We start from the raw sequence: 15,808 nt of genomic DNA, 5'->3' as shown, positions 1-15,808 counted from the left end.
ACGAAAGAGGGGGAGGCCTTCAAGGAGATGGATTGATACGGTGGCTGCGATGATGGGCTCAAGTATAGCAGGGATTGTGGGGCTGGTGCGGAATCGGGCAGTGTTTCGTTCTGCTGTGCATGGGGTCGCTATGAGTCGGAAACGACTTGACGGCACTTAACAACAACAACAACAACACCCATTCCTGTCAAAAACTCTCAGCAAAACAGGAATAGAAGGGAAATGCCTCAACATAATAAAGGGCATAAATGCAAAACCAACAGTCAACATTATTCTCAATGGAGAGAGACTGAAACCATTCCCCTTGCAAATAGGAACCAGACAGGGATGCCCTCTGTTGTCATTTCTATTCAACATTGTGTTGGAAGTCCTAGCCAGGTCAATAAGGCAAGAAAGGAAAATTAAAGGAATCCAAATTGGTAAGGAAGAAGTCAATCTATCCCTATGTGCTGATGATATGATCCTATATCTAGAAAACCCAAGAGACTCAGCAAAAAAAACTACAAGAACTAATTGAGAGATTTAGCATTGTGACAGGATACAAGACCAACATACAAAAATCAGTTGGATTCCTCTACACCAGCAAAAAGATTGCTGAAAAGGAAATAAATACCATTTACAGTAGCTACCAAAAAAATTAAATACTTGGTAATAAATCTCATTAGGGACACAAAAGACCTGTAGAAAGAATACTACAAAACACTACAAGAAACCATAAGAGATCTACATAAATGGAAGAACATACCATGCTTGTGGACAGGAAAATTGAACATTGTGAAAATGTCAATACTACCCAAAGCAATCTATACATTCAATGCAATCCCAATCCAGATCCTATCAACATTCTTTAAGGATATGGAAAAGCCAATCACTAATTTTATATGCAAAGCAAAGAGACCTTGGATAAGCAAAACACTATTGAAGAACAACAAAGTAGGAGGTCTCACATTCCCGGATCTCAAAACCTATTACACAGCCACAGTTGTCAAAATGGCCTGATACTGGTACAACAACAGACACATAGACCAGTGGAGCAGTATTGAGAACCTAGAAATAGATCCATTGAGCTACTGTCAGTTGATCTTTGACGAAGGGCCAAATCCATTAAATGGAGAAGAGACTGTCTCACAAATGGTGCTCGCAAAACTGGATATCCATTTGCAGAAAAATGAAACAAGATCCATACCTCACACCATACACAAAAACTAACTCCAAATGGATTAATAAAACTTAAATGTGAAACCTAAAACTATAAAGTTTATCAAAGAAAAAATAGGGGCAAGCTTAGGGGCCCTAATTTATGCCATAAACAGACTATCAAGCATTACCCAAGATGTACAAACAGCAGGAGATAAATTAGATGATTGGAACATTCTAAAAATAAAATCTTATGTGCATCAAAAGACTTCTCCAAAAGAGTGAAAAGACAACCTACAGATTGGGACTTATCAAATGACTTATCACTAAAATGTACAGAAAACTCCAATACCTCAAAATCAAAAAGACAAACAATCCAATTCAAAAACGGGCAGAAGACATGAAAAGACAATTCACCAGAGAAGATATTCAGGCAGCCAACAAACACATGAAGAAACGTTCGCAATCATTAGCCATTAGAGAGATGCAAATCAAAACAACCATGAGATACCATTTCACCCCAACATTAATACCAAAGTTCAACAAGACAGAAAATAACAAAGCTGGCAAGGATGTGGAGACACTGAAACTCTCATACACTGCTGGTGGGACTGTAAAATGATACCACCACTGTGGAAATCAGTACGGCAATTCCTTAAAAATTTGGAAATAGAAATAGCATTTGACCCAGCAATCCCATTACTAGGTATATATCCTAAAGAAGTGAGAGCCAGCACATGAACAGATATATGCACACCCTTGTTCCTCACAGCACTATTCACAACAGCAAAAAGATGGAAACAACCTAAGTGCCCATAAACCGAGAAATTGAGAAACAAACTGTGGTACATACACACAATGGAATACACTACAACCCTAAAGAATAACGTAGAATCTGCAAACATTGTATAACATGGATGAACTTGGAGGACATTATGCTGAATGAAATAAGTCAATCACAGAAGGACAAATATTGTTATTAGTCCACTATTATAAAATGTCAAGGAGAAGTTTATACACAGAAGGAAACTTTCTTTGTTGGTTACCAGGGATGGGAGGGAAGAGGGGAGGCTAAGTTCTTAGATAGGCTGGGGGGAGGGGAATACACACACACATACACACACATATCCCAAATATTAATTGTTACCAGGGGTAGGAGGGAGGAGGAAACAGGAAATTTTTGTTTACGGGGCACTGAGCTTATACCAATGGTGGTAGAATATTTTGGAAAAGACAGCAATAATAGTGGCACAACATGAAAAATGTCATCAATGTCACTGTGTTGTAAAAGGGGAAGTTGTTCTGTTGGTGAATGTCTTGTTGTGTATGTTTCCACCACAACAAAAGATTAAAAAAAAAAAAACACAGTTTGTACCACCTTGTATCTTCATTTCCATATCAATTTCAAACTGGTTCATAGAAGCAGTCTTTTCAAATAACTAAAATTAATTTTAATTGTTATAAGCAAATGACATTTATGTTGTTGTTATGTGCCGTCGAGTCGGACCTGACTCACAGCAACCCCTCCTTGGGTTTCCAAGGCAGTATCACTATGCAAGTAGATTGCCCAACCTTCCTTCTGAGGAGTGGCTGGTGGGTTTGAACCGCCAGCCTTCTGGTTAGCAGTCAAGTGCCTTAGGCACTACACTACCAGAGCTCCTGACATTTATGTTAAGAATTTATAATTATAAAAACAAAATATAATTTACTTCCAGGATATAATAAACACCATTGCATATAAAACAGTATTTATATTATATTATATTATATATATATATATACACACACACACACACACACACACACAATTATTGTATATAAATTTTACTTTAAGGAGTTCTGATGGCATAGTACCTAAGACATTTGACTGCTGACCAGAAGGTTGGCAGTTCAAATCAACCAGCCACTCCGCAGAAGGAAGACTGCATGATCTACTTCCGTCAAGATTTACCACCTCAGAAACCCAAAAGGGGTCACTATGAGTCAGAATCAACTTAATGGCAGTGAGTTTGGTTTGGTCTTCATTAAAATTTATTTTATTATATATTAAATTTTTTTCTGCACTTGTAATGTTTTATCATAAAACATCAGGAAAAATCTGATCAGCATAAAAAATATTAAAATAATCATTAAAATAAGCTAATTACTGAGCACCTAATAAAGAATACCTAAAAAGGTATTTAAAAATCTCATTAACCTATCCACTGAGCAGGCCTAAGACTCTGACTCTTCAGCTTAACCTTATCAGCAATTTGGAATGAAAATGCTCTGACCACCAATTTCTGCAGCCTAGAGAATAATCTTCCTACAGTGAGTTACTTTAAGCAATCAAATAGAGCCTCTAAAATAAGAACAAGAAGTGGGCTAAGAATCAGCCAGGAAGACTTCTCTAGAGAATACATGGGGTTCACACAAATCATATTAGGAAAAGAGCTGACTATAGTGGATTAAAGGTGGACACACATTTTTGCCACTTCCCATCAAGACTTGAATTTCTTTCCCCTCCCTCCTGTCTGTGGACTGGTATCACAACTTGCTTTGACTAAAAGAACGTGGCAGAAGTGAGGCTGTGCCATTTCCATACTACTTTCTTGGGCACCAGCCATCATACTATAAAGGAGTGTGGTCTACAAATCAAGTGGAGAGAGAGGCCAGGTAAAGAACAAAAGTGCCCACACACTTCTGATAAGGCCCCAGGTATGGTCACCTTAGACTCTGCAGTCCTAACTAGCCACCAGCTGAATGCACCCACATGATTCACCCAACAGAAGACCCAGCCAGCAGAATCATGAGAAATAAATTGCTGTTGTTTTAACAAATGAACTTTTGGAGCGGTTTCCTCTGCAGTGACAAAAATATCAATCATAGCTGTCTTGTGATTTTTTTAGCATTTCCTACAACTGTTTCCGTCTACAATAGCTCTGATTGATCTCTGGCAAACTGAGAGAAGGCAAGATGTGGAAACAACTAAAGCATGCTCCAAAAGGAATCAGCTAAGCAACCCAATTAATCCCTTGGGCAGCTCCTGAGTGTTTAAAGCAGAGTACACTAGTTGTCCCCCAATATCCATTCTTGGCTTCTTCCATGGTAACTGATTTAACTGAATATATGGCCATCAAAATAAAGACTATACTTCCTAGCCTCCTTACATCTAGGCAAAGGGATGTAAGTCATAGTATGCCGTGGCTAAACCCCTAAAAGACTGCTAGTCAAGTCCTTTGGCCCTCTGACCTTTCAGATAACCAGCTATCTGGAATTCACAGGACACTTTAAAACTAAGGATAAGGACCACAATCTAAAGATTATGGAGCTGTGATCTGGAAGGAGCTTGAGTTCCTGGGGACTCCATAAAGTAGAGCCACTGTACAAATCTATGACCACAAAATTCCCACTTTTACGTGAAAAAAAGAAGCCTTGGTTTAAGCCACAGTTATTTGGTGTTTTCTAACACTCTTTAACCTAATACCAACTACCACAATAAGAGGTATCCAAAAACCAAAAAACTCACTGCCGTTGAGTCAGTTCCAGCTCACAGAGACCCTGCCTTGGGTTTCTGAGGCTTTATCTCTATGGAAGTAGACTGCCCAGACTTCCTTCTGAAGAGTGGCTGGTGGTTTGAACCACCAGCCAAGAGGCATCCACTGGAACATTAAAAAATACTTTCTCCAACAATTTCCAAACCTCACACCAACAATAATACGGTGTGGCCCAAGAGAAGTGGCCTAAGAGGTCAGTTAGGTAAGAAAAGGCAGAACAGAACTAGAAACCAAATCTTCATCCTCCTAGTTTGGTATACTTTCTCTTCTTCTTCATTAAAAGTGGTCATTAGGCATGTCTCCTTATCATTAAACCTACACATCAAGGGACAAAACACTATCCTATTCATTTCTCCCACAAACAATTACTAAGTATGTAATATTTCCCCAACATTATTCTAGGTGCTAGAACTGTTTACAATAAATAAGAACAACAAAATCCTTACCCAAGTAGAATTTAAATTCTATTGTGGGGAATGTTAAACAGCTGATTGAATTAGATAATACATATAAAGTGATAAGACTAGTAACTGGCGTTAATAGTATCCAACACATATTAGCTATAAATATAAGTTTCTAGAAAAGCAGTCTTATATATACTGAAAAGCAAACCTTATTTGCCCAGCTCTCTCAAAACCAAGAGATTATTTTGATGGTTTTTTACTTTTGCCCAGCAGACTATCCTTTAGAGAACTATCTCTCAATGTTTTGTGGGGCTATCGAGAGTTAGACACATCTAGGCAGGTTCTCTCACTAAGGATTTAAATCACGGAAGAGGCGATGGGCAATGAGAAACACCCAGAAGTTCAGGTATTCGAGCTCCACATGGACTCATCTCTGCCAGCATCCCTTTTCCAGTCCTTCCTGAGACCTGGTTCTTCAGCTCCTCTTTCAGTTCTATTCTTCCAATAATCCCCTTTTCTTGCTTAAAATAGTCAAAACATGTGTTGCTTACAAAGAACCCTATCTGATACAGTTGGGTAGGGTAAAATCATTTTGTACAAAGGAGTATGTAAATGAAACACAATTACTAGAACTCATCAAACCGTCTCCCTGAAAGAAGGTAATTTCATTGTTTGCAAATGACACCTCAGTAAAAACAGGAGAGGAGATATTTAATTTAAAAACAGAGCATTTATGCTAGATAATCAAATATTTTAAAGTTATATTCATATACACAGACTTTATGATGCTCTATTGCTAAAAAACTTAAATAGGAAATGCTTCTTAAGATGGCCATTTTAAAGCAGTACATTTAAAGTCAAGTTGCATTGATTGCAGTGGTTCTGAAATAAGAGAAGTATGCTAATATCTAAAATCTATGTCGTGCTTACTAGTGCAATAAAGCTCACTACATACATAATGATCATATCTTGCTTTCAAGTGTATTGACAGCACCTTACAGTACTTTGCTTAATTATTTGTTTTGCTTATATTGCCACTCTCTACTTAGTCTTACTTTGCAAGCAGCCTATATCACAGCAGGAAACTCCTTCAAAATGCAAACCTCTCCAGCTCCAGGAAAGACTGTGTGGTGCAGTGAACTGCTTTTATATGGCCTTTCTAGTCATGGTCTTCTAACTCTCCCAAAATGATCTTACAAGGGATTGGTCAATTTACTATGCAAACTGAATGACTTATGGTCCCCAAGGGGATTGGTCAGCTTACTATGCAAACTAAATAGCTTATGGTCTACTGAAGGGACTGTCCAGTTCGGGGTCCTACTGGAAGAAGCCGACCTTAAAACTGACCGGGGGGGGGGGGAACACTGACATCAATTCAATTCTGACTCATAGTAACCCCCATTGGGTCCAAGGTTGTATATCTTTACGGACGTAAATTGCCTCATCTTCCCCCCGTGGAGCAGCTGGTAAGTTTGAACCACCAGCCTTCTGATTAGCAGCCAGATGCCTTATCCACTACACCACCAGAGCTCCTAAAATGGACCAGGAGTAGGCTTATAAAAGACCCAATCCCATAGAGGTTCAGGGGGACCTCACTACCACCAAGAAGAGTCTGGAGCAGAGCACATCCTTTGGACCTGGAGTCTCTGAACTGAGAATCCCTAGACCCAGAAGAGAGATCTATAACACTAAAGACATCATGAGACAGCAGTGGCCAACTTGCTAAGCCACAGAACAAAAGCTAAGCATCTGCAGGCAGGAGGCTTGTCTACAGAGCTAAGAGAGCTTGCCCGTGCAGGACAGAGGCCTGAGTATACACAGTGCAGGGGTTGTCTTAGAGGATCCTGTGTAAGGATCGTCCTACAGTTGGGCACAGCTGGGCTATTCTGGGCAGGAGGCTTGCCAGCAGAGCTAAAAGAACTGTTAATTAACACTTGCTTATGCAGGACAAGAGAGGCCTGTGTGTGTCCCATGCAGGGGCTGCACACCTCCCTGCCCTGGACAGTATGGGCCCAGACAGCATCATGGCAAGAGAGCCTCACAGGCCTGGGTAGTATAGCAGGAGCCAGCAGCAGAGACCACTGAGGCCCAGTAGCAGAGCAAAAGCCTCAGGAGCCATGAAGGTCCTGAGCAGCCCCACCTGCAGCAGTGTAGTGGCAGCTGAAGCAGCAGTGACACACAGCATCTGACTTGAACCACAGTGTGCCTGTCCAATGACATAAGACTGGACATGGGTAATTTAGGGAAGGGCAAGCATTCCCCTTTGGGAATCTGTCGTTATTTGCTGTTTGCTTTCTATAAATAATAATGGCTTTCACTTTGCCAACACTGTGTTGTCTCATGTGTCTGGCTCAATCACAGCTGAATGTAGCATCCATAGAATGGTTGATGCCAGTGGGTGTATGTGTGTCATTCCTAGCAGTCCTAAGGCTACCTGGAAGTTTGAGGCACAGCTTGTCTGTATGTACAATGTAGACAAACAGAGCATACAGACTGATAGTAGGAATGCCAAACTTGTTCATGTTTTACATTACAAGAATTTTAAGAACTGTCTTACTTGGTTATACCATACTTCATTCATTAAGGAACTTCTATAACTGAGTTTCCAAGGAACACATGGAAGAACATGGTTGTCATACCTGCCACCAATCCAAAAGTCTAAAGCTATGTCCCAAAATAGCTTCAATCACCTTAATAAATCCATACTGAATCTACTACCCATTAATACAGTCTATTCACTTTTGAGACATTTTACATTTTAGTAAGTGTTACTTTACTAGTAAACGACAGTAAAAAGTAAGTATTATAATAGAAGAGTAAATATTTAAAAAGCAGAGTTTGGATATTTAAATTGTAGATACACAGATTTTCAATACTATGGTGTCTCCCAACAGTGTTTTCAAGCAAACACAGATGGTCCTGTTCAACTTTATACTTTAACTCTCATTGCTGTTTCCTGAGATTAGCAAACAAACAATATAACTTGTTTCAACACTGTAACTATGCGCCTAACTCAAACCAAACACATTGCCATTGAGTGGATTCCAAACATAGTTATCCCATGGGGCAGAGCAGAACTGCCACATAGGGTTTCCAAGGCTGTAATCTTTATGGAAGCCAACTGCCACATCTTTCTCCCACAGAGCAGGAGGTTCAAACTGCTGGCCTTTTGGTTAGCAGCCAATCACTTTAACCACTGCACCATAAAGGCTCCTCAGTATCTGTAGAAAACCAAAAATAAAATACATCTAAACGAAACCTAGTTTTACAACATATTAATATTCCAGCTTCCTAGCTTCTTTTCAATTTAAATTTTAACTACCTTCTGAGTTTCTATTTCCACAAAACCAAACAAACCAAACCCATTTCCACCAAGTCAATTCCAACTCTTGGCAACCCCATTTCTGTCAGAGTAGAACTGTACCCCAGAGGGTTTTCAATCGCTGCAATATTAGGGAAGGCACCCTAGTGGTGCAGTGATTAAGTGCCTGACTGCTAACTGAAAGATCAGCAGTTTGAGAAATATGAGGCAGAAGGCTTCTGTAAGATTTACATCCTTGGAAACCCTATGTTGTTGTTATGTGCCATCAAGCTGGACCCAACTCATAGCAACCCCTCCTTGGGTTTCCAAGGCACTATCACTATGGAAGTAGATTGCCCAGTCTTCCTTCCGAGGAGTGGCTGGTGGGTTTGAACCACCAGCCTTCTGGTTAGCAGTCAAGTGCCTTAGGCACTATGCTACCAGATCTCCTTAGAAACCCTATAGGGCAGTTCTATTTTGTCCTATATGGCCACTAGGAGTCAGAATTCCACTCAATGGCAATGGGTTTGGTTTGGTTTTAATGGTATGAAAGCAGATCACAAGGCCTTTCTTCTGTGGAGTCACTGTAAATTCTAACCACCAACCTTTAGTTAATAGCCAAGCATAAGCCATTTGCACTACCCAAGCATGAAAATGAATAAAAGTCTAATGTTCACTTACCCAACATTTGGTAATCCAACAATACCAATTTTCAGGGAGGTGCCAAATCTTCCAATGATTGGGGGTGGTTTAATTCCATCACCTCCCTTTTTGGGGGGCATCTGAAATGTCAAATATATGAACAAAACTTTTAATATCTCCATTGACCAAAAACACATTTCATCACATATATTAATGGGGAAGGCACTAAAAAAACTTAGATTAAGAAAAAAATATACTGTATATATCTATCCAACACTGACACGAAGCTAAATCTATTCTATTTTTCCACAAAAAGTTTGGTAAACAGATAGGATTCTGATGATTATCAAAACAGTCATTCCAGGGAAGTCCTGGGAAGACTGATCTAACAATATGTGGCACCAAGAATCAAAGATGAACTTAAAATTTAACTACCAATCCTCTACCCAGACTGTTTACAAAACACTTTATTTACAGTTGTTCTAGAGTAAAAGAAGTAAGGCATATGGTTACATGAATGAGGTCAATGGGAAACAGGGGCACAAAGAGTGTCAAAGAAAAACCCATTCTAAGCCATTAGCCATCAGCAACCAAGTCACTTCCCACCAAACCATTCCTCTATTACCTGAAATCTATTATCCCTCATTCCCTCTACAGCCCCCAGTTTTCACAAGGATGAACACATGCCAGGTATCAAGTCCTTCCAACCAAGTCCCCTCCACCTTTGACACTGTACCTATTACTCAAGAGTTCTCATAAGCAACCTCTGGAATCAACTATCTGGTTACTTACAGTCATAAATGAAACCACTAACCCTTTTTAGTTAAGTCAAAACTTTCTCAGTCCCTTGCTATTTCTGGCTCCGAGTTCCTCCATGCATAATTTATCCCTTTTTACTACTGTAAACTGAACGCACGAGGACTGCTAATCAATCTCACGGTTTAGAAAATGAGAACCAAAACTATCCCTGTCATGTAGCTTGAGTTGTACCTCCTGGGGCCACGGTGGGGGCCCTGCTCATGAATTGATATTTAGCCTCATATTCCCGAACCCAAGGGTCCCCGCTATGCCCTTGTCTGGGTTCCCTTCTCCCACCTGTTCCAAGTCTAACCCCAGGCCTCCGAAGCACAGCTGCATGAGCAGAGCCTCTCCGGTCGTTTGGCCTCCTACCAAGGGGTGGGCAGTAGCCCGGCACCAACACACCTTCTCTCTCTGGACAGGGCCACTGGCCGTCCTGGCTCTGGAGAAGGCTTTTACCCTGGGCGTGTCGGTGTGAGGTGTGGGCCGCTCCCGGGACGTGCGGCCTAGTCCGAGAGCGCCTCATTCATCCACACACCCCACGCCGCCTGCTTCCCTCGCCCCATCCCAGTCACCCGTCCCAGGCCTGCTGGCGGTCCCCAGGCAATGGGCCAGGGCGCCGAAGACCCGGCGGAGAGCGCTCCTGTGGGCTCCCAGGGGGCCTCACCGTGCTTGGGACGGGAGATGACTCGGGGGTCCCGGCGACAGCAGGAGACCAGTACTGCCGGCAGCAAGAGGCGGGGAGGAAGGAGGAGAGAGCGTAAGCTCAGCCCCTCCGCCGAGCTGCACGCACGACGGCGGCGGAATGGGCGGGCCGGGCGGCGGCGGCACCTGCGCGCAGGCCGCGTGCCCCGCCCCCGCGCCCAGCCCTGCCTCACGCGCCCTTACGCCCCCCCCCTCCACCATTGGCCTGACGGACCAGAGGAGGCGGGAGCTGGGTGGGCGGAGACTCCGGGCGCCAGGGCCGGCCCTAGCCTTCCGAGGAGTGTGCGTCTGCTAGCACTCTTGGCACGTGGTGCGTCTTGACCTAAGAGCTCCGCTTCGGTCTTGTGCGCCCTGTGTCTCTGGCACACGCGCAGCCCCTGGCCTGCAACCGTACTTTTTATCTGCTGATCTATAAGCCCCTCGGCAGTGACCACCTGCCTGGACGACTGGCCAGCCTGGGCGGACCATTTGGCAGTCTGCCCCGATCCGTGGGACCACCTGTCCATCCCGCCTTCTTTCAACTGTTTGCTCAGTAAATCCAGACTAATAAGAAAGTGTTAAACTTTCTTAAAGGAAAAAGAGTTAAATAAAGGGAAGCTTATGACCTAAGGGTCCTTTCATGACCTTTCCATTCAGCATCACACACAGGAACTGGATCCCAGAATGCTTTTAACAGACAGCTTTCCCCCTTTTCCTCTAGGTGGTTAAGAGCTGGGATCTTTGGAATGTGGGAAACACAGGTTACAGTCTGAACTCACCACCCACTAACTGTGTGACCCTGCACAAAATAACCTCTCTGGTCTTCAATTTCCTCTTCTATGAAATGAGGCTGTTGAGACTCACCTCACAAAGTTATTGTGAGGGTAAAATGAGATAATGTATGTAAAGCTTGCAGCAACATAGTAAAGCAGAGGTTCATAAATAGCTGTTGTCAAGATTAGTTTCCATTCCATCTCATTTCCACCTACTGACTACACCAGGAGCTCCACTGGAGAAGAAATGCTAGTCAGGTCCTGATCCTCAGTTGGCATTTGAGTAGCTGTTGAAATGACTGTAATACTTACACTCCAAAATGTAACACTGGCAGCTTCTGGAAAAAGAGACTAGTTGCTAATTAAGGAAAGGGTATGAGTTGGTTGCTATTCCCATTTTGGAAATAAACAATTTCAGAATGGTTAAATAACTTGAATGAAGTCATACAACTAGTAAATGGCAGAAGATAGGTTTCAAAACCCAATTTAACTGAAAAAAAAAAAAAGTCTGCTGTTCATTTTTCTTTCTGTCAGAATTCTAATAGGGACTCTTTATGAGCAGCAATTGGGCCACTGTTGTTGTTGTTACATACCATCGAGTCGCCTCCCACTCCTAGCGAGGTCCTGCGCCAGCTTCTCGATTCCCGCTATACTTGACCCCATCGCAGCAGCCACTATGTCAATCCATCTCATTGAGGGCCTTCCCCTGCCTCATCGACCTTACCAAGCATGACACTCTTCTCCAGGGAATGGTCCCTTCTGACAACATGACCGAAGTATGTGAGACGAAGTCTGGCCGGCCGCTCTCGCTTCCAAGGAGCATTCCGGCTGCACTTCCTCCATGACAGATTTGCTAGTTCTTTTAGCAGTCAGTCCATGGTACTTTCAGCATTCTTCGCCAGCACATCTCAGAAACATCAATTCTTCTTTGGTCTTCTTTATTCATTGTCCAGCTCTCACATGCAAATGAGGCGATTGAAAATATCATGGCTTGTGTCAGGCACACCTCAGTCTTCAAGGAGACATCTCTGCTCCTCAGCACTTGAAAGAGGTCCCTTGCAGCCAACTTGCCCAGTGCTAAAAGTCATCTGATGTCCTGTCTGCTGCTTCCATTGGCGTCAATTGTAGAGCCAAGCAATGTGAACTCTTTGACAACTTCAATCTTTTCTCCATTTATCTGACGCTGCTTATAGGTTCAGTTGTGAGAATTTTTGTTTTCTTTATATTGAGATGTAATCCATACTGCAGATTGTATTCTTTAGTCTTCATCAGTAAGTGCTTCAAGTCAAATTGGGCCACTATTTATAATAAAATTGCCTTAAGGTTTTTCCTTAGTTGTATGAGATGGTATACTGAGTTAAGATAAAGAGCTTTTTCTGTAATTTTGGAAATTCTCAAGAACACAGACAACTTGATTTGGTTTTGATTTTTTTTTTCTTGATAACATTCACAAATATTTACTATTAATGTTCTCTCAACGCAGCACGCATGTCACCAAAACCAAACCCATGTTGATTCTGGTTCATAGTGAAACCCATTGGGTTTCCAGGGAAGTAAATTTTTACGGAAGTAGACTGCTCCCATCTTCCTTCCACAGAGCAGCTAGCTGCTGGTTTTGAACTGCCAGCCTTCTGGTTAACAGTCAGATGCCTTAGGCACTACACCACCAGAGCTCCTTTGTCACCAAAACTATGTTTTTATAAAACAGATGTCTGGCTGCACTCTAGCTGTGAAACACAGATGCTAACTAGCCCACATTTTGTGCCCACCATCAATATAACTCTGATGAATAGCCCTAACAAAGTAATTTCTAAATAGTTTACCGCTATTTTAGTTAAGTTCTATAGCTGGGTTCATACTGCTGCTCGTAGAAATAGAGAGGGCCCATGACTTTTAAAACTCAAGAATCTCAAAGAGCCCTCTCTGCTCAGAAACCAGCCACTCCAATACTAATTGAAAACATTTCCCGGTTGTGAAGTAGTAGAATCATCTTCAATTTATCACTGTCTTTTGACCAAATCTAGCTATTTCTTCACTCTCAGTCTCTCTCAGATCTACCCATTCCCTTCAATTCACACTATCAAGTCCTTGAGCCAATAACCAGTTTCCCTATTTGCAGCTTATCTCTCCTACCTGCACTTTTGACCACCTTTAAAGGGCCTTGAGAAAGCAGGTCAGGCAGATTTCAATGAGCTTTGCAGAGCTTAAAAAAAAAACCCTCACATTGCAGAGCTTCAGAAGTGGCCAATTGCTGCTGCTAACTGTTGTCCCATAACAGGATTCCATTCCCCACACACAGTCAATTCATATTCCCTGGGGAATCAATTCACATTCACCAGAAAGAGGATCTGCCAAGTTTAGGTACAGTTGTACCAAGGGTTCAATCAGTCATAGCCAGGCAAATGGAAACACCTGCTCCTTACCAATAAGGCAGATAATTTTCAGAGTAGACCCTCGTGAGTATCTACTATCACTATTCTGCTTGGTTAAAAAAAAAAGACTCAGTGAGATACACAGGATATTAAGAATTAACATTAATGTCAAGGCTAATAAAATGCCTTTGCATATAGGAAACTTGTCTTTGGGCTTTTTGCACAAAGTAAAAGCAGTTTAGTACCTGTTGGGCCCAGTGATTAAGTCAAGCCTAGAGAAAAGATTCAGGAGTCGACTAGAATAGAAATTGAAAGATTTCTGTCAAAGGGGGAATGAAAATCAACCATTGGGTCAACTGATCAAAGGAGTGAGGGAAAAAAATAACCAGAGCCAATGTTTTCACTCTTTGCTATCACTAGCCTCTGAATTTTTCTTCCCTTCTCAGGTTTCAGCCAGTGACTGAAGAGTTGACAAAGTGAGTTGACAAAAGGTCACAAAAGATCTAGGGGGTGGTATGTGACCAATAATTTATCCTCTAGTAAATAGTAGCTGAGTTAGAAATCCAGAGATTTACTTATCCTGGATGAAAAGCTAAGGGACTGGAGATGGGAAAACTGTCCAGAAAGAGAGAGGGTCAGAAGGAAAGGAGAAAAATAGGAGCCATGATATATTCACCATGGACTTGCAGGGCTTGACTTTTGATCAGAGTCATCCACACCTGTTATAGGCTTAACAGATAATAAAACAACAGTAATTATCCCAAAAAGGGAAATTTGAGTCCTGATCATGATTTTACAGGGAAAGGGGACAGCATGCAAAAAATTAAGTATCCTATATAGAATTATTAAAGGTGCAACGATTAAGTGCTGGGCTGTGGTTGTTGTTGTTAGGTGCCATCGAGTTGGCTCTGACTCATAGTGACCCTATGTACAACAGAACAAAACACTGCCTGATCCTGTGCAAGCTTCACAATCTTTGCTATATCTAAGCCCATTGTTGCAACCATTGTGTCAATCCATCTTGTTGAGGGCCTTCCCCTTTTTCACTGACCCTCCATTTTACCAAGCATGATATTGTTCTCCAGGGAATGGTCTCTTCTGACAACAAAGTAGGTGAGACAAAGTCTGACCATTCTCCCTTCCAAGGAGCATTCCAGCTGCACTTCCTTCAGGACAGATTTGTTTGTTCTTCTGGCAGTCCATGGTACTTTCAGTATTCTTCACCAACACCACAACTCAAAAGCATCAACTCTTCTTTGGTCTTCCTTATTCATTATCCAGCTCTCACATGCATATGAGGCTATTGAAAACACCGTGGCTTGGGTTAGGTTCACCTTAGTCTTCAAAGAGACATCTTTGTTCTTCAACACTCTAAAGCTCTTTAAAGAGGGCTTTTGCAGCAGATTTGCCCAGTGCAATATGTCATCTGATTTCTTGACTGCTGCTTCCATGGATATCAATTGTGGAACCAAATAAGATGAAATCGTTGACAACGTCAATCTTTTCTCCTTTTATCGTGATGCTTCTTATTGTTCCAGTTGTGAGGATTTTCGTTTTCTTTTTGTTGAGATGTAATCCATACTGCAAATCAGTAAGTGTTTCAAGCCATCTTGATTTTCAGCAAGCAAGGTTGTGTTAGCTGCGTATCACAGGTTGTTAATGAGTCTTCCTCCAGTTCTGATGTTGTGTCCTTCTTCATATAGTCCAGTTTCTTGGATTATTTCCTCAATATACAGATTGATTGAGTATGGTAAAAGAATACAACCCTGACACACCCCCTTCCTGATTTTAAATCATGCAGTATCCCTTTGTTCTGTTTGAACAACAGCCTCCTGGTCTATGCACAGATTCCTCATGAGCACAGTTAATGTTCTGGAATTCCTATTCTTCTCAATGTTATCCATAATTTATTGTGATCCACACAATCATATGCTTTTGCACAGTCAATAAAACATAAGTAAACATCTTTCTGGTATTGTTTGCTTTGAACCAAGGTCCATCTGACATCAGCAATGATATCCCTTTTTGCACATCCTCTTCTGAATCCAGCTTGCATTTCTGGGTGGTTCAGGCTCTTCTTGGTGGTTTTTTATCATTGGCCCGTTGCTGGAGATGGAGGAAGTGGCTCTCACTCAGTAAGTGAAGTCCCAGGAGTTGTAGG

The 15,808-nt window shown here is 41.9% G+C and overlaps 1 protein-coding gene across 1 annotated transcript in view; it reads right to left on the bottom strand.

The window, feature by feature from the left end:
• Positions 1–9,160, bottom strand: part of OLA1 (Obg like ATPase 1) — a 243,919-nt gene extending 234,759 nt beyond the window's left edge. Inside the window, exon 1 of the mRNA XM_007940699.2 lies at positions 9,060–9,160. Within this exon, the coding sequence (XP_007938890.1) occupies positions 9,060–9,160 (101 nt within the window). The remainder of the gene's footprint in view (positions 1–9,059) is intronic.
• Between the last annotated feature and the right edge of the window lie 6,648 nt (positions 9,161–15,808).

The sequence above is a fragment of the Orycteropus afer genome, unplaced genomic scaffold (genome assembly GCF_000298275.1).
Source record: "Orycteropus afer afer isolate SDZICR_OR568_19922 unplaced genomic scaffold, OryAfe1.0 scaffold00001, whole genome shotgun sequence".
In the NCBI taxonomy this organism is placed as follows: domain Eukaryota; kingdom Metazoa; phylum Chordata; class Mammalia; order Tubulidentata; family Orycteropodidae; genus Orycteropus; species Orycteropus afer.
The sequence above is the reverse complement of the archived record's forward strand: the minus strand, read 5'-3'. Positions and strand labels throughout refer to the sequence as shown.